This window comes from Vigna angularis, chromosome 3 (genome assembly GCF_016808095.1).
Source record: "Vigna angularis cultivar LongXiaoDou No.4 chromosome 3, ASM1680809v1, whole genome shotgun sequence".
In the NCBI taxonomy this organism is placed as follows: Eukaryota; Viridiplantae; Streptophyta; class Magnoliopsida; order Fabales; family Fabaceae; genus Vigna; species Vigna angularis.
The window spans coordinates 33,705,152-33,729,809 of record NC_068972.1 but is presented as its reverse complement, the minus strand read 5'-3'; the positions used below and the strand labels follow the sequence as shown (position 1 = coordinate 33,729,809).

The following is a 24,658-nucleotide window of genomic DNA, read 5'->3' as shown; positions in this document are numbered from 1 at the left end:
GTCTTGTAGGCCAATAATTGGATTAGATGGAGCTTTCTTGAAAGGGAAGTATGGTGGGGAGTTGTTAACGATTGTTGGACAAGATGTCAATGACCAAATGTTGCCTATTGCATATGTTGTGGTTGAAGTGGAAAACAAGTATTCATAGACCTGGTTTCTTGAGCTATTGATTGATGACCTTGGTGGTGCAGAAGTATGTTCATCAATAACTTTTATGTCAGACCAACAAAAGGTAATAGTGATCTATAATTTGGTATTTTCGTACATGGATTCATTAATTATAAGTGTTGTTAACTGCTATTTATTGTTTTAAAACCACAGGACCTACTTCCAACTATACAAGAATTACTTCTTGAAGTTGAGCAAAGATTATGTGCTAGGTACTTGTATGCGAACTTTAGGAAGAAATATCCTGGCAAAAACCTTAAGCGTCTAATGTGGAGGGAAACTATAGTCACACACCCACAAACATAGGAGATGGAGATGAGAAACATTAAAGAGCTAAATAAAGAGGCATTCAAGCATTTGATAGTCATTCCTCCAAGGTTTATCTTCATAACCTAACTCCATATTTTGTATTTCTTTATTGTTACCATTTGTTTACATCATATGTTGTAGATATTGGTCAAGGTCTAAATTCACTACAACAACTAAATGTGACACCTTGGTGAACAACATGAGTGAGACATTCAACAGTATTTTGGTTCATACCAGGAGTAAACCAATCATTACCATGTTGGAGGACAATCGGGTTTACATCATGCAAAGATGGCCAAGAAACAGGTCTAACATACAGTCCTTTGCATAATCAATTTGTTCTAAGATCCATACCAGATTTCGAAAGGAATCACAATTAACCAAACACTAGATTCCTATGTAAACCCCATTTATTACTTCTGAATTGTGTTGAATTATTTACTTGGTTCTTAAATATTATTGTTGTACTTTTTTGACAATTGGTCAGCCAATAAATTGTTTGAAGTGAGACATGTATCCCATAGTGGAGACAAGTTTGTCCTCAAGATAGACGAGTTTTCATGCACATGTAGGAGATGAAGCATCACTGAAATGTCATGTTGTCACTCTTGGCTGCAATAAAGTTTCTGAATATGGATGAAGAGCGGTTCATTTCATCTTGCTTTATGAAGTCCACCTATGAAGAAATATATACATTAATTATATACTCCATCAACGGCAACAACATGTGGGAGATAACACCATATCTGGATGTGATGCCTCCTAGGAAAAGAATATTGTCAGGAAGACCTAAAAAGAAAAGAAGACTGGAACAATTGAAGATCAGAAAGGATGATTCTCGACTCAACGAAGGTGGTTTGCGCAAACGATGTGGGCTATGTAGGGACCTTGGGCACAACAGAAGTCGTTGCCCCAAAGCAACCCAAGAAGTCACCTAACAGGCCACTTAAGAAGTTACTCCATCATTACAACCACTCATCCCATCATCACAATTTTCTAAAGTATCTCATCACCATGAACCTGAACCGTAGAAGGTTGTAGGAATGATTATACCAACTTTTAGGATGTTATTATGTAATACTTAAATTTGACATAACAATGTTTATGTTTTTAAGATGTACATTTGGTTATTTATGTGTTGTTTCAATGTTTCAATGTGTTGTTTGAAAATAATGGTCTTTCAGTGTGTTGTTTCAATTTGACAAAACAATGTTGTCATGTAATGGTTATTGGGTAATAATTAAATAGATATTGTTGTTATATCATATATTTTTATTAAATGACATATTCTTAAATGAGAAAGTAGTGTCACTGGTCATAGTAGTATTAGCAAGCAATGTCAGTGAAGATGACAAATACACAACCAAGGTTTCTGACTTTGGATCCTCTTCATTGCTTGATTCAAATTGTTGAGGATTTTGTCAATGAGGGAATTATTGTGCAGGCGAAGGAAGTTTTTGTTATTGCTCAATCATAGTACTTTGTCAACTCTTGCAACTACCTCAATTTAAAAAATGAAAACATTGTATTGTAGTGTTTGTAAGTGAAATAAATAATCTTTCCTCAATAACCCTTTAAAAGGAAAATTCTGACTTTTTTGCATGAACCAGGTTTTACTTCTTTTGCCAAACAGGTTTATTAATTATTACCATATTCATTATATTAAATACAACAAAGGTTCATTCATTCATAAAAACTCATTTCAACATACATCTAATGCATCCTAATACAATGAAAATCAATGCTACATTATGGATTTCTCATCTATATTGAAATTATAAATATATTAAGCACACAAATCAAACAAACCACCCCTATCAACACCTTTATCCATTTTTTCACATCCTTAAGTGATTTCTACAAATCAGTCATCATCTTTGTGCCACCTCTCATTTCTTCTCTGTTCGACAAATACTTTGTTTTCCACTTCAGATTCGTATCCTCTTCCTCAATATCATGATCACAACACCATTTGAAGAAATTGCAACCACCTACATTTTCAATTTGTAAAAGAAATACACCAATGTTCTTAACCGTTCAAGAAGTTCTTAAATCTAATTGCTCTCCATAAAGACAAAGGGGTTAAACATCATCAATCTTAAATCCTCCACCACCATGAAAAACCACATGAACCCTAATTCCATGGACTCGTAAGAGGTTTTTTTCAATTTCTTTTTGCAAATGTCAATTCAATAAGAGGACTTGGTTAAATTAAAATTTCCCCAATTTCTTAATTAAAAAATTTGAAATTATTTGTATCAAAATTTCGAAAAATAAGATCTAATTAAGAAAAAAAATGATTAAACCATCAAAACAAGCTCATTATACACCGCATTCCATGTACAATGTCGATGGCAGCAGGGCAATACATAAACCAAAAGGTATAAGTACAGTAAAATGCTTTTGTTGATGGCTATGGTAGACATCAATCTTAATGTACCTTACAACACGTTACTTGCTCAATCGTCAATCTGACCTCTAGAGGTAAACATAAAAAAAAGTACAAAAAATTGAGTTAATTCGGCTACAAGATCATCGTTATTTTACAAAAGGCATTCATGTACTTTCCAACGACAAAAATACTTTATTTTTAGTTTCTGAAATTCACCTGCACTTAAAAAATTAAGGTTTAGGAAAATAACACAATGTATCGATGCCATGAATCACAAGTACAAGATCCAAACTACATAGCATAAAGGTATAAAAAAGATAAAACAAATGACTTCAATTCTTTAAGAAACTACAAAATTTTGAATATGTCCTTGACCAAAAACATTGAATACAAGAAAAACAAGGCATTTGCTAATAATATAAAGTACTGCTCCATGTATTTTCAAGCCACAGGGACCTCGATATCATTGGCCAGAACTGGAGCAGGCCGGATGTATTCCTCTTCCTCTTTTGGAGTATGAATTGTGACAATATCAGGGAGAGGAGTTACAGGACCCTGCTTCCCTTTAGGATCCCAATCAAGCATAATCTTCACCTTAATGCCAAGAACACCCTATGGAGACACCAAGGCATAAAAATAGTATTATGACAAAAGTAAAACAGTGAATCAATAACCAAAGAGAAACTTTATAAACAATCCATTAAAGATTGAAATAAATAACCTGTCTGAGGAGGACGTGTCTCACTGCAGAGTCAATGTAATCCTTGACAGGTTGCCCAGAAGAAATCATGTAGCCATCCTTAAACTTCATGGATTTTGCCCTCTGGGCTCTCAATTTACCACTCACAATCACCTGCTCAAATCAAACAAGCAAACCATCAGACAAAGCAACAAACCACAATAGTAATACCTCATATAAAAGCATTTGGAAAACAAACCTCACATCCCTTGGCACCACTCTCCATGACAAACCTCAAAACACCATAGCAAGCCCTGAAATAAACACAATCGAATAACATTACCACAAATCCAATGAAAAATTGCAGGTGCCCACTGGAGTAAAAATAACATTCCGAGATTAGAAAATAAACAAATTTGCAAACTAATCAAAAATTATGTTTCTTACAGAAACAAAGTAGGTCTAAAGGGTAACATTTTGCTTGTCGAAATAAAATTGATATTTATCAATCAAGTTATGAAGTACACAACTGCAATTACAACAAGAACATCAAGGATCCTGGAATCACCACAATCGGAATTACAGCAGAACAATCTTCGTCAACAATAATTCTCAATATCAAGGATCACAATAAATCTATAATTTTGTACTACTGGAAAAAGGTTTCATAAGGAAGAGAGGTCCACCTATAAATGGAAAGACAGAATCCCGGTGGCGATGGTGAATACTTCACACCAATGTCATAATTGTACGAAATATAGAGGATCACGATATAGAGGATCACAATGTATATGTAAATGTGACTATTTGTATTTGTGACTATTTGTACCTGCGTACAGCAAGTCCCCCGAGGAGCTTGTAGCGAAGAGACTCAGCCTGAGCTATGGCGCAAAGTCCCCTGTTGTTGACTTTCTCAGCGTAGAGTTCAACGCTGTTCTCTGGAAACTTGAATCTCTTCTGAACCACCGAGGTAAGTTCCCTGATTCTCCTTCCCTTCTCACCTACACATATACAAAGAGAAAACCTTCAATACTCAATTCCAACAAAAAGTAATAGAAGGTTCCAGAACTATACGGAGGCACACTCACCGAGTACGGCTTGGGTTCTTGTAGCTCTGATGATGATTTCAGTGCGCATCGGCGTAACCCTCACTTCCACACCAGAGTAACCATCCTCCGCCAGCTCTCGTGTCAAAACCTCATTTAGTTCCGCGAAAAACACTCCATCAGCCACGAACTGCAACGCACGCAAATGTTTTAGTGATAGATTATTGATTTTATTATGGGCAAATGTTTAGTTGCTGATGATGTTATCGGCAATTGAAATTGGTGACAGTTGAGAAATGAGAAACTCACCTTTCTCTTCTTGCTCATTTGGGTCGCCATTGTCAAGAATCGAAGTGATGCAGAAACCAATGGGCAGCTACGGCTGGGGTGTGACAATAAACCCTAATTTCTGGGTAGAGAGTGGAATATATAGGTAGAGGGGATACTTGAAACCCTAATATGTGCAAAAAGAAATACAGGTTAAACTGAAAATAATTGTAAAATTAAAAAAAAAAATTGACAGTTGTCTTTCTGTTGTTGAAAGAGAATATGAATAAAAAATTATAAAAATAAAAAAATAGGTGAAAAATAGAAAAATATTTTTATATTAAGATATTTATGTTTCAGATTATGGAATTAATTTAAATTCAAACTAAGAGATAAAATTACTATTTTCATTTTCTAAATTAAAATTTAACGATGAAAGACAAATATTTATTCATAAGTTTAATGCTATATTTTTATTAAAATTTGCAATTTGGAAAAATTTTGTGAAGATCCCATGATCCAAGTATTTTGATATGGATGTAAATTTTTATTCATAGTTAATGTTTTTATTTAATTTGGACTACTAATTTATTCTATTTTTTAAAATGTTATTTCATTCATGTACTTTTTTTTCGTTATGAATGTATGGATTTAGAATATTCTAATATTTTTTTTAAATATTCAATGGAGTATTATCATGTTTATGGAATGTGTGAGCTCTATTTCAAATATAAATCTTGAATTTTCGTAAAAAAAGATGTATCTTATTTTTACTATCTTGGATTTTTAAGAACAACTTCAAGCGAATGATTTCTCTCTGTCTTAATCTTCTTTTTAGTTAACTCTCATCTTTTAACTAAATCCTTCATAGATTAAACACATTTTCAATATCATTTATTCGTTAAGTATATATATCTTCAATTGTATATTTTCAAGATGTAAATGCATAATTAACCTTTGATAATTCATTAGAGTTCGAGACTTTAAGTCTGTAAAGTTTTGGAATAACCAACCATAATTTTTCATCACTTTCAAAGTCAAATTTCTCAAGGTTATAGTTTTAGAATGAAACCTATGTTGTTTTTGAAGAATTGATTTGGTGTCTTTAATCTCCTTGAATATGTTTTGGTGAATATCATATGCTTAAATTTGTTGGGCATCTTGACAACAAAGGGTTCGTATTCTCAGTGTGTGATGAGGATCACAACTTTGATGTTGTACAGAAAGTCACAACTAGAGTATGACTTAAACTTAAAGATATGAAGATTCTTTAAGGCTTCAAATTTGGTACCCTTGGGTAGGATGGTTCACAATATCATATTCAATATAATGTTGCCACTCATTGAGTTCGAAGACCATGTGATAAAGAATAATTAGTTAATCCTCTTTTACCTTTTTCAACAGACAAAGGTGAAACCACTAGACCTTTTTGCTCTACCATTCTTTGAGATTGATTCACTAGACTACTAATTAAGAGATTGGTTTAAAGATTAAAAGCTTTATGAATATGCCTTTAAGTTGCAAATGATGACCAAGATGCTTCATTAATAAGGTGTCAAATGCACTTGCTTTTTGAAGCAATACAAGTCTCATTTAGATGACAAGCTTTTTGACTATGGTCTGTCCAACACTACATCACAACTAAAAATTCTTATGTGTTGGCTACTTATAATCCCCAATCATGACTATCATTCAAGTTTTACAAAGGAAAAAAGGTGACCAACGTAAATGTCGATAAGTCATCTTACTCTTTTAAGATCCTCATATATATATATATATATATATATATATATATATATATATATATATATATATATATATATATATATATATATATATATATAACCAACTTGAAAGTAAGTCAAGTTCCTTAGGCAAAAAAGTTCTAGAAACCTAAACTTCATACAAATTGCATTTGCTCCCCAAATTCAAGTTCACGAGTGCTCACACCAATGGACTTCTACCATAAGAAAAACCTCACTTTTATGCTACAAGCATTCCTTTATCATATTTCATTGTAGTTGTTGAAATTTGCTTCAATCTCTCTTCAATAAAGGTTAACACTAAGCAACATCTTTACTTTTATATTGTTGCATTTTAGACTTCTTTCACTATGGTGTTTCCTACATTTGTTTTTAGTGTTATTCCCTAAGTCATGTATATCTTCAAATACTTTGCGAATATACATCTTAAGCAAAATTTGGATGTCTCTAATGCCCTTCTCTATTATTTTATTTTCAACCATGATCAAACCTTGCAAAAAATTAAAAAAATGGAACGAAATGACTGCATTGAGGATTAAGAAGATTTCTTTGAGTTGTAAATGATGACATTGATGCTTAATCAAAGTGTCATATGAACTTGGTCTTTGGATCAATCTTGTTTGTCAAATTCATTACCTTCGACTATGTCTAACATTGCATCACACCTAAAATGTCTCATGTGTTGGTTGTTGATCATCCTTCATCATGCTTACCATTCAAGTTTTACAAAGATAAAAAGGTGATTAATACATATGTTGATGAGTCATCCATGCTTCTTAAAACAAGAAAAAAAAACACAATAAGGGAGGGTTGAATTGTATTATGATATTTTAAAAAACATTTCATAAATTTTCATCTTGAAAAACATGAACAAATGAAGTTTAATGTTGTTTTCTCTTAAGATATATGTTTGACAAAGCTCATTTGTAACTTCAACAACAAACACATGAATAAAACTTCATTTTAAGTAAAACATTATTATAAATGTGTCCTTCATTTTTTCTCTAAATGTCCTGTGACCTATTAACTTCTTCATGTTTATGAATATAAACTTTTTTCTCATCATATTTTCTCAGCACCCACTCTTTAGGTACCATGACAAGGGTCTCTTTTTTATGACTATGTACATTTACAATAATAAATTTTAATTTTAGGTACCTAGACTTAGGTCTTCTTCTATTAGTTTTGTAAGGCTTAAACATACCTCATCTTTTAAGAATAAGTTAAACTTAAAATTAGTATTTTAGTTTATATATTTGAGATTCTCATTCAATTGTTTTCCCATATTTATTTTTTACTCAATTCAGTCTTTATTTTAAAAAAAGCTCAATGTAGTCTTTATATTAAATCGACATTAACATCATTTGAAAGATATTATATGTCAAAATATAAATTATCTTCTATCTCCATAACCTCTTTATTTATTTTTATTTTGTTTCTACTCTCCACCTCCCACCACCTTTCATCACCCTTTTCATTTCTCCCTATTTTTTTCCACCATCACCTTCCACAACCATTTTCCTCTTTATTCCTCTATTTTTCATCACCTATTTCCCTTTCTCCATATTTTCTCTACCATTAACCTTCCACGATCCCTTTTCACTTTCTTCATCTTTTCTCCACCACCTTTTTTTTCATTTCTTCCTTTTTTAGGATTTTTATTTATTGATTGTTGTTTAAACGTGGGTTAAAGTTGGATATATTAGTTGGTATTGCACTGATTATTACCAAAATTTGGAAGAATGACGTGGTTAGAGGTGAAAAAAATGTGAAGGAAAATGAAGGAAGGTGTAGGATAAAAAGAAGTGAAACACATATTTATTGTATATTTTTGTTTTAATTTCACTTTTAAAATTATTAAGCCAAATACAATTAATTAGTATGTGTTAACATTAATGTTAACAAAAAAATAAAATTACAAATAATTAACAATTAAGGAATTAAATTAAAAAATAAAAAGAAAAAAAATGAGAATTTGGCAAACTATAGGAAGTCAAATCACCTTGAAGACTTTTATTTAATTTTTTTTATAAAGAAGAAAAAGTTCGTTTTCATAAACTTTTAAATAATCACTAACTTTTAGATAAATACTTTTGAGTGGAAAAATGATAAAAAAAATATAAAAAACTATCTTATTAAATTTTTAATTTTTTTTAATTTATAAATAAATTAAATTTAGTTTATCAGAAAAATTCTTTTTACATTTTTTTTTATTTTAATAAATCTCTAGTTTATTCTTATTTGAAGTTAAGGTAGGTAATGACTTTGGACATGATCAACTTTAATAATGTGACAGGCAATATATACAAGGTGTGGAAACAAATTCACCGATGTATGGCTAACCAATAATTACTAGCCATTACAACTTCATACAAACGAGTTGCAACTTATAATCCTAATTAAGGACGAGTATTTGAAATTAGTTCACTCTCGTAAGATCGCAATATTTTGTCTCGTGTATTGTAACACGTGTGTGACCTAAAATATAAAAGATACACAATAACTTAATGTCATCCTCACCCTTTTTTGGCTCACCCTTTTTTTGCTGATCATCGAAAGTCTATTACAAGAAATAACAATTAAAATTTTTGGGAACCGATACTTTAATTTAAATGACCGTATTAAATATTTTAAGATATTTTATCAATATTTTATACATGAAGTATTTAATCTATAAAATAATAATATTTTTATGATGATAATTTTAAAATTTTTATTTTAACCTTAATACAAATTATTTTAATTTGGATGTAGATAATAACAATGTATTTATCATATTTTTTAATAACTTTTGTATGTTTTATAATACAGATATCAGACATCTTATGTTATTATTTTCACATATAGATGATCTGAAACAGCACATATAATCTTAAAAATATAGTTTTGTCGCGCTTTTCTATTTACACTTCTTCTTAACTTCTTCACCCCCTTTTCAAAAAATTGTGTAAAGTTACTTAATTTATATTTTTTTCTTCAAATATTCATTATATATACGTTCACACCTTTCCCCTCGTTTCCTTTTGTCATTTTCCTCCCCTCATCAATCCCTTTTTGTTGCTCTTATTCCACAACCATACACACACAATTCCAACTCTTTATTACTGAAAAATACTATTCCAACTTTATCTCTATTCCTTACACATAAGTTATATCAGCCCATCAATCCATCTCTACATTTTTTTTGGAAAATAAATATAACTTAATCGTCTCAGCAGGATAATTATATAAAATAATTTCGAGTACAATTAAAAAAATACAGGAGTGTCTCATAAGTTACATTTCGAGTATGAAACTGTGGTAAAATTTACGTATCTATAATATAAAAAATAGAAATCTGTTAAAAAAGATGGAGAATTATTAAAGAATATAATTTAAGATATTAAAAGAATTTAGAGGTATTAGGGTTTAGTAAATTTTGAAATTTAACAACAGGACTAAATTTTGAAATTTAATAAAAAAAATTGAAACAAGCGAAATGGAAGTGTTTGTCAAATATGGGCTTGGGCTGATTGCAAAACAGGCCCAATGATTCGGATAGGATTTTTACAAAACCCTAATTTGCCTCCATCGGCACTACCTCAGTTATTGCCTCTCTCTCTCTCTCTCTCTCTCTCTCTCTCTCTGTCTGCATCTGTGTGTGTAGCTTTGTGTGGTTGATTGAGAGAAGCAGTTGAATTAGCAGAATGGGGCGTGTTAGGACGAAGACAGTGAAGAAGTCGTCAAGGCAAGTGATAGAGAGGTATTACTCTCGCATGACGCTGGACTTCCACACCAACAAGAAGGTTCTGGAAGAGGTGGCCATCATTCCGTCAAAGAGGCTCCGTAACAAAATCGCCGGCTTCTCCACCCACCTTATGAAGCGCATCCAGAAGGGACCAGTGCGCGGCATCTCCCTCAAGCTGCAGGAGGAGGAGCGCGAGCGCCGCATGGACTTCGTCCCTGAAGTCTCTGCCATCCGGACCGACCAGATCGAGGTCGACAAGGAGACCATCGACATGCTCGCCGCCCTCGGAATGTCCGATGTTCCCGGCGTCGTCAAGGTCGATCCGGTTGCCGTACAAGCACCGCCCGCATTCGGTCGCGGCGCCGGCGGACGGAGGTATTAGCCAACCCCGCCTTGTTTTCGGTTTTGGTCATGTTGTTAAATAGAGGACTAATTGTTATGTTTTTGTGATTTGGATTATTATATATCTTATTAGGGTTTACATTTCTGTGGCTGAGTTTTGGATGGTCGGATTTGTTAATCTGTTAATGGGATTTATTTGGTGTTGCTTATGATTTATACGTTTAAAATTCTATTCTTGTTTGAAGTGGTGTGCTAATTACATAGTTTATTACTGCGTTAAAACGATGATAGAATCTGTCATGTCAGTTAATTGCTTTTTCGAGCTTATGAGTTGGTTTTAGGCGGATTTGGATTCTCTTCTGATAGTCACCTGAATGTTATAAAAGTGTTTTAACTGTCTCCAAAATTCATTTCTTGCTTTTCAATAGAGAATTGCTAGGTTTTTCTGTAGCGTCCTGATTACTGTGAGAATGTCACTAGTATTTCCCTTCTAATTAAATATAATGGCTTTATTGAGCTGCTGCAAGAAACCAATAGGGGATGCAACCACAGCTTCTGATTAGAAGTATTCTAACTTGAAACTAAAATTGTTGGGGAATGAGTGATAATTCTACACATGTTATTATTTTACCTGTAGCGAAAATTGTCAGACTTCGTATTGTCTTCATTTGCCTCATTCGAAGTCTTCCATTTGCCTTCTCTCTTTTAAATTACATCTTCTATTTGCCGATAGATTCAGGCATCTGACCTGCAGGGAACAACTTTTCTCTGCAATCAATATTTTGGGTGCAAAATGTAATGTTGATGATTTCTTTTTTTGCTAGTCAAACTAGACCGCTAGTGATTTGAAAGTTTTCATAATACATTTTTGTAAGAATTCTATTCATATAGATGGACAATCAAATATAATGCTTTTTCTTACTGAATAAATTTAATGAGAAGAAAATGGTTGGGTTGCTATCAAGATTGATTTAGATAAGGACTACTACAATCATGGGCATTTTCAATTCGGTAATATTGGTTTTGCATTGAATTCATGGGCATTTTCAACCTTAATTCAATATGAAAGTGCAAGGGAGAGTGATTTTCTGTCTCCCTATTTATTAGTTTTATAGCTTGAGATACTTTGCTCGTTTGATCAACTTGGCTGTTAAAAATAGTTGTTCTCCCATAATCAAAATCTTGAAGATCCAATATTTCTCATGATTTTTGTTGTCTTCATTTCATATTGGGTCATTGAATTCATGGGCATTTTCAACCTTAATTCAATATGAAAGTGCAAGGGAGAGTGATTTTCTGTCTCACTATTTATTAGTTTTATAGCTTGAGATACTTTACTCGTTTGATCAACTTGGCTGTTAAAAATAGTTGTTCTCCCATAATCAAAATCTTGAAGATCAAATATTTCTCATGAGTTTTGTTGTCTTCATTTCATATTGGGTCAGGTGTAGGTGTTCTTTTTTGAGATTTGTACTTACGTTCCCTTGATGCTTGGATAAATTTTGTTAAGGAATTTTTTTCCTCTTTGAGATGATTTTTCTTAATTTTGTTTCATTATTTTAAATATTTTAATTTGACTTCACTTCTTTAAAAGGTTAATGTAGGTTTTCCTTTTTTTGTTAAATTGATTACAACGGTGGTTCGTTGACAAAATACACTAATTTGGTTTTAAAAAATGGTGGTGAGACAAAATTAAGCTATAAATTCATCAATAAATTAGAGTTGATTTTCATACTTATTTTAATCTTGGAGTTCCAATTAGCTTATCCTAAATCATTGGGTTAAGGTTAAATTTGTGTTATAATATCATATAGATTTACTTGTTTATATTTTGTCCTTCCATCTTACCACATGATTTTCTAAGCAATAATTGCAATTTCAAATTGACGTATTTGTTAAACAGGTTTGAGCTAGGTTTGAGTCAATCTTTTAATCTGGCTTACTTAGAATTTGGTTTATTTGTAGATTGTCAAATTACTTATTTTAATTTAAATATTTATTATTTATTTAAATATTTATTATTTTGTATTTTAATATTTGGTTTATATTTTTTTATTGAATCTTAAATAAGAATAAAAAAATCTTTCAAAAGAGTTTAGAGTTTGGTTTATGTGTGGATTGTCAAATCACTTATTTCAATATAAATATTTATTATTTATTTAAATATTTATTTTGTGTAATATTTGGTTAATATTTTTTTATTGAATTGTAAATAAGAATAAAAAAACCTTTTAAAAGAGTAAAGAATTATAAATGTATTTATTCAAAACTTTAATCTTTTAAATATATAAGTGATACAAAAATTATTAATATTATAAATTTATTTATTTGTTTTTTGAATTTCTTTTTAAATTATATTTTTGTTTTTTGAATTTGTTTTTAAATTATATTTGAGTTATATGTTATTTTTTTATTTTGAATTGGTTTTGAAATATAACATCATCTTAGAGTATAGTTTTTCAAATTTGAATTACAAAAGAAATTGTAGTTTTTTTGGATTTAGAGAAAAGTTGTTATTAATTGGGGGTGTTTCATCTGCACCTCTAACACTTCGTTCTGCACTTTGAATTATTTAAAAAATTTACTTTTAACATAGTTATCGGATAGCAATATCAGATGACTTTTTCTAAATTTTATATTATATAAAAAATTTAATAATAATTTAGTTTTTCATATAATAATTTTATTATAAAAATTTATTAAAAGTAATAAAAATAAAAATAATTACATGAAATTTAATTTGATATATAAATTTATATTAAATTATATTAAAATAAAAAAATAAGATTTCGCAATTTTTAGATTTCTTAATTATTATTATTTTTATTTTTTTTAATATAATATAAATTATATTTTAATAGTTATTAAATATAAAATATATTAAATAACATTAATTTTTTAAATTATATCAAATAACTAATAAAGCATAAATAAAAAATAAATTTCTAAAACTTTTCTAAAAATTTAATCTAAATATGAAAAAATTAAATTTTAATATTTATTAAAATATGAAAAAATATTAAATAATATTAGGTTTTTAAATTAAATTAAATAGTTATTAAATTATAAATAAAAGATATATTATTATATATATTAAATAATATATGATTTACTTTATTAATTTAATATTTTAATATAATTTAATATATATTAAATCATATTTTATATAATTATTTTTATTTTTATTTTAATTATTTTAATTTTAATTTTAATTTTTGTAATATTATTATTATAATAATACAAATTATATTCTAATAATTATTAAAATATGAAAAAAAAATTAAATAATATTAAATTTTGAAATTAAATTAAATAGTTATTAAATTATAAATAAAAGATAAAGTTTTAAAAATTTTGTTAAAAAGGTGCAAGTTAAAGAAGTGTAGGATTACTTTAAATAGAAAGAAAAAAAATAAAAAAAATATTTAATAAAATTAAAAAGAAATTTTTGAAAAAGTTGAAACGTAGTATTGGAGGTGCAGAATGAAACACCCTTACTTTAAATAAAAAGTAAGTAAAAAAAGTATTTATTAAGGTTAAAATTAAGTGAGTGAATGAGCTAATCTATTTAATTCACTAATTCACAGTAGATTAGATTGGTTCACTAATTGGGTTGGATTGATCCGATAGTCTTTTTTGACAGCACTACTGTTGCTAATTCAACGCCATGTGTTCTAATCGCAAGTTTTTTAAACCATGTTTCTTAACATGACCTAAACATGGAGATAGAAATAAAATCTTGAAGAATTATTTTTTAAATAACTTTGCTTCTCTGTTTCTCAGAATATGATAAAATTTAGAAGAAACAAATAATACTTTATAAATTAGAGTAACCGTATTAAAAACATTTAAATCTGTCGAGAACTGTGTTTTATGAACCTCTTAATAGTTTTGAAAGGTATAATAGTTTAATGGAGATGTTATCAATATTATTTCAAAAGGATATATCCATAGTTGAAAATAAAATTATATATATATATATATATTATCTCAAGGAAAATTTTTAATTTTGATGTAACATTCTTGATATAAGAAAAACAACTTTTAATATTAATGTGAATTTTAGTCAAGGCAGAATATACTCAAAGTAAACCTTTATAATTGAATCTAGAAAAATTATTTCAGTGATTTTACTAGTAATTTACTTCTTTATAGTATATTTTCTAGAAAACAAAATTGCTTTTCAAACCTACTATCCATAAAAGCACATTGATAAGATTAGAATGCACTTGCATTAAAATTTTAAATAACAAAACATTCAAGAAAATATTTAGAAGTGTTTCCAAAAACTATATTCCAATAGCATAGGAAGGTGTAATTACCTATTTCAAAATCTTAGTGCACAATAATTGAGAAAAATTGATTGAATATTGAAATTCAGTATACTTTTCTCAAAACTGGTGATGCATATCGAATTTTTAAATAAGGTGATTAAACTCTAAAATTCCTAATTGGATTTCATAATTTGGTCCATATCAAATGCTCTTGATGTCATGATCTGATTACTTTGCCCGAATTAGATAATCTAATTTTCTTTTTCTAGAATTTGGTAAGTCAAATCGGATTTTATAATCCAGTACACAATACAGATTCTGCAATCCGAAAATTAATATGCACCGATGTAAAATTATGTAATTATTAGGATGGATAAACTGAACCAATTATAGTTAACTATAAAATAGTTCAAATAAACTGAATTAAACTAAAAAATAGTTCAAAAAAATTTAAACTGAACTATTTTTTAGTTCAGCTAACTGCAATATAATTCAGTAAACTGTTTTTTAATTCACAGTTCAGTTAACTATTTATTGTGCAGTTCAGAGTTCAGTGAATATACATGCTTCTGAATTGTGAAAACAGTTCAGAATTTCAGACAAAAAACACGCTTAAAAGAGTACTTGAAGACCGAATGACCCAAAAATTCAGACAGGACAACAAGGCCACCAATTTTTTCAACTGCAACTTTGATTTCTGCTACTCCAACCTATTGATTCAAATTTCAAAACAATAATGTCCATCAAACAGAAGAAGATGAAAACGAACAGACTTCATAATCCCCCACAAAAACATAAATTCCTTCGACTCCATTTGAAAACAGTATAGCGCAGAACACAAATTCATTTACCGAATCAGGTCCTTCAATGCAGGGACCACCAACCAAAGCAATGATCCTAGCCCCAATCTTGGGATTACAAGCACCAAGCAACACAGTTGCTACGCTGAACGCCACGCCGGTACACTGTGCAGGGCACTTCCCGATCGAAACCGGTCATTGGTTAGTTTGCAAGCAGAAGGTGTTGAACTGCGTAGAGTTTTCTTGGAAGAGATCAGATTAAGGAGGTGTTGAACTGCGTAGGGTTTTCTTGGAGGAGATTAGATTAAGGAGGTGTTAAATTGCGTAGGATTTTCGTTGGGACAAAGTGGAAATGAAGACTCAAGAAACTTAAAAAAATAAAAACACAATTCACACCAGTTAATTGTACTAAAAATATAATAGGTTTAGTTTATTTAAACTGAACCAAAAATAGAGTATTTAGTTTTTAGTAAACATAGATTAGTTTATTTTAAGTATAATACAATACAATTAACTATAGTTGTACAATTATTTTTTTCCAGCCCTAACAATTATGCATTTATTAATTTGTGTTGGTCGTAGGTGGTTATAATTTTCGTTTGAGGCTTTAGGTAGTCAGATGAATAAGTAAATCAAAACTTAAACATGAAAGATTTTCCATCTTTGTCCCTAGACGTAAAATGACTAATGGTGATTATATTAGAAATTTTATAACTAATGAACTATTTTCTACACGTGATGAGTTATTAAGTGGGTGCGATGTATTGACATCTGATACAACTTATGGTCAATCTTAAAAGAATGCATATATTATTATCATGTGAAAAGAATGGAAAGTATAAAAAGTATAAATTTGACCTTCAACCTGGTATAACTAATACAAGGGTTTTTTCCTAAGATTTGTTCTTCATTATAACTAATACAAGAGGACGTAAACAAATTATGAAGCAATTTTTTTTCCCCTTCAAAATTATAATGAAGCCGTAATGTCTTCTTTTAGGCACAATGTACATTTTTATTATTAATTTCTGTTTTTTTTTCTTCCACATTATTTATTTTAACCAATATACTATTATTTATTTATTTTATTATATGGTCATACTCGGAAATATTTTAACTATTGTAGTAATGAACATATTAAAATAAAATATCTAATTAAGCTAATTTATTTTAGAGTTATTATACATATACTTATAAAGTTTGATGAGTTACACCATTTTTTCTATTGCTATACTCACATTCTGTAATTGTTTAAAAAATATTACACCATCTCCTTTTAGAAATTATACTAAGCTTATTGATTATTGAAAATCATAGCACAAGATACTTCTACAAAAAGAAAAAAAAATTACTGTAAATGTTAACAAAGAAATGAAAGCTTATGTAATTTTACTAAAGCTCAAGACTATATATATATATATATATATATATATATATATATATATATATATATATATATATATATATATATATATATATATATATATATATATAAAATATAGATAAATAAATGAATAAATACATAAATAGACCGACAAATATATGGAGAGGGGGGAAGGGTTTAAATTACTCTTTTGACAATTGTAAATGAATTACTCCTCATTCTTTCACTTAATTATTTTATCAATCTAGTCATTTCATGTTTTTAATAATAAAATGTTTGAATAAACTATTTATAATTAAACATTAGATTAAGAGAAAAGGAAAAGTGAGGATGAAAGGATTAATGTTTTTAGAATTACTCTTAAAAAACTTACCAATAGAAAAGGTAAAACTTTTTAAAATAATTAAAAATTAAGATAGTATTACCCAAAGGGTATTACAAATTCAAATAAGCAATCTATATATGGCTTTTTTTTTTATTAATCTTGAAGAGATAATTTCATTAATTACTCGTAACTCAATAAATAAACTTGGTCGTTTTTAATCGTCCAGATTCGGCCTGTTTTGAATTGGGTCTTAGCCCATACTTGAAAGTCTTATCTTTTTATATTTTTAGGCATAGAAGAATGTCTTCCATTAACTACCAAAAAAAATTAGTGAATTCAATGATGGTGTGGTTGTATCCGCCGACGGCAAGGCAGATGGTGGTGACTGGCGGCGTATTTATCGTCGGTGGTTTGTGCTTCGGCGTCGGAGCTTATTACTCGTTTGTTAACGTGGCTCCTCAACAGGAGCGCTTGAAGGCTCGCCGGGAAGTAATGAGAAATTATCTTAAGAAGCGATTCGGAGATTGACGCCTATGCAGGTTCTTTTTTTGTTACGCCTTGTTTCTGGAAGATTCTTGAATTAAAACGTTCTGTTGTTCTTCTCTCGTAGGCTTAGTTTTTGCATTTTCCTCAATTTTGTTCCATTCCTATGGAAATTCTTTTTGTTGGAATTTTTAACATTCTCAATAACTAATACTGTATTTGCTTGTGATTAACCAATGATTAGGCGTATGTACAATTTTATTTTAATTATTATTAGTCAAGTAGTTCACAATTATGTAAACATATGTTATATAGTATTGGTATTGATTATAGTTTCTTTTATATTTAAATATAACTTTTTTCTTTTTTTTAATTTTAAAATAAAATAAAATGAGAATATATATATATATATATATATATAAAATATAGGTTATAATATAGGTTATTATTCATGGCTTGTAGTGTTATAATATATTATAATTATTGTAAAAGAACATAGGTTTGTAACGTTTTTTGTAATGTTCAAGAAAATGATTTTATGGTTGCAACATTCAAAAATATTTATAGAGCAACGATAAAAAATTTAATGCTCCAACGTTACAATCTTTTAATTTCTTTTATTTATTTTATTCTTTCCTACTTTTATAAATAGAGGGTTATTTTCCATTTCAAAACACATCAAATTTAGTTTTTTCATTTTCCTCTCTCTTCTGAGTTTCATTTTTTAGCTCTTTTCTTCTTTTAAAATTATTCTAGGTTATTTTACTCTTTTTAAAGATCTTTGCTGGTTCTGAGATTCTTAGAAATATTTTGGGAAATTCCTGTTGTATCCTAGGGAGCTTGTGTAATACATTGCGGATAAGTCCTTAAGGACAGTGAAACTACACACCTCAGGAAATATTGTTTTGTCAGCTTTTTATAACAATCTGTTGCTCTTTCATCTCCGAAGCCCGACTCCATTATTCCTTCAAACTCAAAACTAATTGAAGAGTGAACTTACGTGAACAAGGTATGCCGACACACTCTGCTTAGTGCACTTTCTAATGATTTGTTCGATGTGTACTCTTTCTATAAGGAAGCAAAAGACATTTGAGACTCGTTGATTCTCAAATACACTGCCGAAGATGTCATCAAACAAAGATTGGTCATAGGAAACTATTACCGTTGGGAGATGATTGAAGACAAGGACATAAAAACTCAAATCAATGAGTACCACAAGCTGCTGGAAGATATCAAAGCAGAAAATATTCTGCTACCGGATGAATTTGTTTTAGAACTTCTGATCGAGAAATTGCTGGCATCCTGGACATATTACAAACAACAGTTGAAACACATGCGCAAACAAATGTCTCTACCAGAACTCATTACACACATAATAATTGAAGATACCAACAGGAAGGAGTCTAGTACTGCAAGGGCCAAAGCTTTATCTACGAAAGTAGATATGGTAGAAGTAAAACCTGCTCCTAAAAGGTATGAATACAAACCTGATTACAAAAAGAAAAATAATTTTCTTAAATCCCGTCCCAATGAATCTAAACCCACCTTTAAGAAGAAAGGAAATTGCTTCGTATGTGGGAAGTCGGGCCATCATGCACCACAGTGTAGGCGCAGAGCGAGAAACGACAATCCTCCTAGGGCCAATATAGCCGAAGGAGATGACATTATTGTTGTGGTCGTTTCTAAAGTAAATCTCATGACCAATGTAAGCAAGTGGGTGGTAGTCTTTGGTGCTACCAGACATATCTGTGCAAACATAAGTGCCTTTACCTCTTACTCTAGTGTAGGATGGAGAAGAACACGTCTACCTCGGTGATTCCAGGACCACTCCTGTTATGAGAAGAGGAAAAGTTCTTCTCAAACTCACATCTGGAAAGACTCTGGCCTTGAGTGATGTGTTACATGTGCCATCAATCAGAGTTAATTTAATCTTTGTAACACTATTGGGAAAGGTATGGGTTAAAGTGTCATTTGAGTTTGACAAGATCATTATGACAAAAAATAATGTTTTCGTGGGGAAGGGATATTGTGATCAAGGACTCTTCATTCTAAATGTTTCTGAAAATATTAATGAATCAAGTTCTTCTGCTTATATTGTTGACTCGTATGATATATGGCATGCTAGATTAGGTCATGTGAATTTCTCGTATGTTTTGAAATTACAACGACTAGGATTGATTAATATGCATGATAAACAGAGTAATAAATGTGATATATGTGTAGAATCTAAATTAACAAAGAAAACATGTTTTTCTGTAGAATGCCAAACTGAACTGTTAGGATTAATTCATACTGATCTAGCTGACTTAAAACAAACCATGTATAGAGGAGGTAAAAATTATTTTGTGACCTTTATAGATGATTATTCTAGATACACCAAAGTTTACTTAATCAAACATAAAGATGAAGCCTTTGATGTGTTTTTAACCTATAAAGCAGAAGTAGAAAATCAATTGAATAAGAAAATTAAAATGATTAGATCAGATAGAGTTGGTGAGTATGTGCTCTTTAATGACTTTTGTGTTAAAGAAAGAATTATCCATGAAGTGACCTCACCATATTCACCTGAGTCTAATGCAGTAGCTGAGAGAAAAAATAGAACCCTTAAGGAAATGATGAATGTTATGCTTGTTAGCTGTGGTGCACCTGATAACCTTTGGGGAGAAACCTTGCTTACTGCATGTTTTTTACAAAATAAAATACCCCATAAGAAAACCGGTAAAACTTCTTATGAGTTGTGGAAATGTTACCAACCTAACCTTAAATATCTAAGAGTGTGCGGGTGCTTAGCTAAGGTCATGTTACCCGATCCTACGAAAAGGAAAATAAGATCTAAAACCTCTGATTGTATGTTCTTAGGTTATGTTGAACATAGTGCTGCTTATAGATTTCTAGTTGTTAAAAGTAACTTACTTGAGAGAAATTCTATAATGGAGACGAAAAATGCTGAGTTTTTTTGAACATGTGTTTCCCTTAAAAGTTATTGAGATGTCTCAACCTGTTGATGATAATGATAATAGTAATACCATGAATGAGGATTTGAGAAGAAGTAAACGACAGAGAAAGGAAACTTTCTTTGGAGATGACTTTTATACTTATCTTGTTGATAATGATCCAATAAGCTTTATAGAAGCTACTAGTGCTCCTGATGCAAAACAGTGGGATAAGGTCATTAGGACTGAAATTGAATCAATTCAGAAAAACAATACTTGGACTTTAGTAGATTTGCCTAAAGGAGCAAAACCCATTGGTTGTAAGTGGATCTTTAAGAAAAAGTAGCACCTTGATGGATCCATAAAGAAATATAAGGCAAGATTAGTAGCAAAAGGTTTTACTCAAAAACTCAACATAGATTACTTTGATACTTTTACTCCAGTGACTAGGATTTCCTGTATTCGAGTGTTGTTAGTTGTAGCAGCTATCCATAAACTAGTGATACATCAGATGGATGTTAAAACAACCTTTTTGAATGGTGATTTAGAGGAGGAAATTTATATGACTCAACCTAAAGGGTGTGTTGTACTTGGTTAAGAGGATAAAGTACGTAAACTCTTAAAATCCTTGTATGGGTTGAAACAAGCACCAAAACAATGACATGAAAAACTTAATAATGTGTTGCTTTGTGATGGTTTTTCACCTAATGATGTTGATAAATGTGTGTACTCTAAGTTTAAAAATGGTGATTGTGTCATTATATGATTGTATGTGGATGACATGTTAATCTTTGGTACATGCAATGAGATTGTCGCTAGAACTAAATTGTTTCTAGGATCAAAATTTGAAATGAAAGACATGGGTGAAACCAATGTGATTTTAGGTATTAGAATCATAAGGAAGGGAGATAATATATTGCTATCTCAAGAACAATATATTGAGAAACTTCTTAAGAAGTTTGGGTTTTATGACTTAAAACCAGTGAGTACCTCTTATAATACTAATTTTAAATTAATGAAAAATAGAGGATAATCATTATCTCAGTCTCAATATGCCCAAATAATTGAGAGCTTACTACACTTCATGAGCTTTTCTAGACCTGATATTGCTTATGTAGTAGGTAGACTGAGTAGGTACACTCAATGTCCAAATTAGGAACATTGGAATGCACTTGCTAGGCTTATGAGATACTTAAGAGGTTCAATGGATTATGCCATTGAATATAGTGGATTTCCCGCTGTACTAGAAGGGTACAATGATGCTAACTAGATATCTGATTCAAATGAGACAAAATCCACTAGTGGTTATGTATTCACTCTTGGGGGTGGTGCGATTACATGGAGATGAGCCAGACAAACAATTATTGCAAGATCAACAATGGAATCTGAGTTTGTTGCTCTTGAGATGACTGATAATGAGGCTGAGTGGTTGAAAAACTTCTTAGCGAACATTCCACTGGGAATGAAACCAACCCCATCGGTATCAATACATTGTGATTGCCAATCGACAATAGCTATAGCTAAAAACAAAAATTACAATGGAAAGAATAGACATATTCAATTGAGACACAATTTGATGAAGCAACTGCTAAAGAGTGGATCTATTTCCATTGACTATGTGAAGTCAGAACGAAATCTAGCAGATCCTCTGACAAAACCCCTAGGAAGACAAATGTAACCATTTCCATCGATGGGAATGGGACTTAAGCCACTTGCAAACAAACAAGTGATGGTAACCCAACCTTTGTGATTGAAGATCCCATGAATAAGGTTCATATGGGTAAAAACAAGTCACTTGTTAGTTCTGATAGCACTAAATTGATTTTAATCAATTATGTCAATTCCTATGGTGTGTGTGTGTGAAAGTGCTAGAGACTGCATTATTGAGAGGCTAAACTTTGTCATTAAAATTCTATATGGTGATAGAATTTTATTTTAAACAAATTTTTTAATGATTTTCATATCCTTTATGGGTGATGTATGATTTGTAGCATACACTTGATGAAATCACCTATATGAGTGTCGAGTGGGGCCGCTTGCATGAGATCTTGGCATGATCTCTAGAGCACTCATGAATACCGGGCTCGCGCATGGCCTAGTAAGCGCAACACAACGATAACAACAAAGATTATGAGAGTGTATTGTGATTGATAAACCTCTAACACACGTCAAGTGTCTTTGGTTCATATAGCTTGCTATACCAACTACACTGTGTGTTAAGTATCTCAATCTAAGACTGGTTCATATAGCTTGCTATACCAGCTCTGATGCATTACATCCTGTGAGACCTAGGATAAAAGTTTCTTATATTTCTTTTATTGTTTGAACTATTTGAGTCAAAGACTTTTTCTTTCAACTTCTTTTGCAATATGTGTGGGATTGTTATAATATATTATAATTATTGCAAAAGAACGTAGGTTTGTAATGTTCTTTGCAACGTTCATAAATGATTTGATGGTTGCAACGTTCAAAAATATTTATAGAGCAACGATAAAAAATGTTAATGCTCCAACGTTAAAATCATTTATTATTTTTAATTTCTTTTATTTATTTTATTTTTTCCTAGCTCTATAAATAAAGGGTTATTCCCCATTCAAAAACACACCAAATTTAGTTTTCTCATTCTCCTCTCTTCTGAGTTTCATTCTTTAGCTCTTTTCTTCTTCGAAAATTATTTTGGGTTATTTTATACTCTTTTTAGAGATCCTTGCTAGTTCTGAGATCCTCAAAAATATTTTGGGAAGTTCCTATTGTATCCTGGGGGACTTGCGCAATACACCGCGGATAAGTCCTTAAGGATAGTGAAACTACATGCCTCAGGAAATACTGTTTTGTCAGCTTTTTTCAACATGTAGTTGTCGGTGAACAATAACATATAGTCTTTTTGTTTCAATATTTGTTTTTTCCAATTTGGCAATTATTTGAGAATCCATATGATTTGAAGTTTATTAAGGTGACATTAACTAAAACAAGTATGATAACTTTTGTGAAATAAAATAGAAATGATGTTGATGTAATGTAACAAATGAAAGACATAAATTAATATAACAAAGCAAATCCATAATGTAATTTAATACACCCATGCAATATTATAAGGCTTAGTCATCTAATTTGTGTAGAATTAAGTTAACATTATAACTGAGGTTAGTGAATTGTCGGTTCATGTCCAAAGATAAGTTGGCCAAGTTATCTTCAATTCGTTGAACATACCCTTGCATTTGTTCCATATTTTGCATTATAATATCACTCATGACCAATCAATAACGATCATCCCTTTTAACCAACATTTCATTATTCATCAACATTTATAGATTAATTCGAGAAGTTCCTAATATTGGCTTGTCACCCTCCAAAGGAATGTTCACATGTAAAGCAATAATAGTAGTGATCAACCCACCAATTGTTATTTGTTCAGGTGAAGCCTTCCCTACCTTCAGGAACTGGCCTACTAACCTAGCGCTTGAATCTAACTGAACATCATTAACCATACACCATAAAAATAACAATTTAGATTTTTTAACTACAATAATGCTATCACCCCGAGCAAATATAGTATGAGGCATGAGGTGGTGAACATATCGAAAACAAGGGTTATGAATATGAGATTCTTTAGATTCAAATGAAACAAAAGCACGAGATCGAGATAATTTGTACCAAAATGAATGCGCATCAAACTCTCTAGGGTAATTCGTTTCACCTCCATGGGGAAATCCAAGGTTTGCATTAAACTCAGCTAAAGTGAAATTGTAATTAGTATTGTGCAATC

General features: G+C 30.5%; 2 protein-coding genes across 2 annotated transcripts; one reads left to right on the top strand and one right to left on the bottom strand.

Moving 5' to 3' along the window:
- Positions 1–3,105: 3,105 nt before the first annotated feature.
- On the bottom strand, positions 3,106–5,057 carry LOC108324923 (40S ribosomal protein S3-3). The gene is made up of 6 exons (XM_017557875.2): positions 4,904–5,057; positions 4,637–4,784; positions 4,378–4,549; positions 3,808–3,862; positions 3,591–3,722; positions 3,106–3,481 (listed from the first exon to the last, which is right to left on the bottom strand). Exons 1-6 carry the CDS (start codon positions 4,931–4,933, stop codon positions 3,311–3,313), a joined length of 708 nt encoding a protein of 235 aa, XP_017413364.1. The 5' UTR covers positions 4,934–5,057; the 3' UTR covers positions 3,106–3,310.
- Positions 5,058–10,197: 5,140 nt separating this feature from the next.
- LOC108325099 (40S ribosomal protein S17) lies at positions 10,198–10,937 on the top strand. Its single transcript, XM_017558104.2, has one exon. The coding sequence runs from the start codon at positions 10,311–10,313 to the stop codon at positions 10,731–10,733; it is 423 nt and encodes a 140-aa protein (XP_017413593.1). The 5' UTR covers positions 10,198–10,310; the 3' UTR covers positions 10,734–10,937.
- Positions 10,938–24,658: the final 13,721 nt, after the last annotated feature.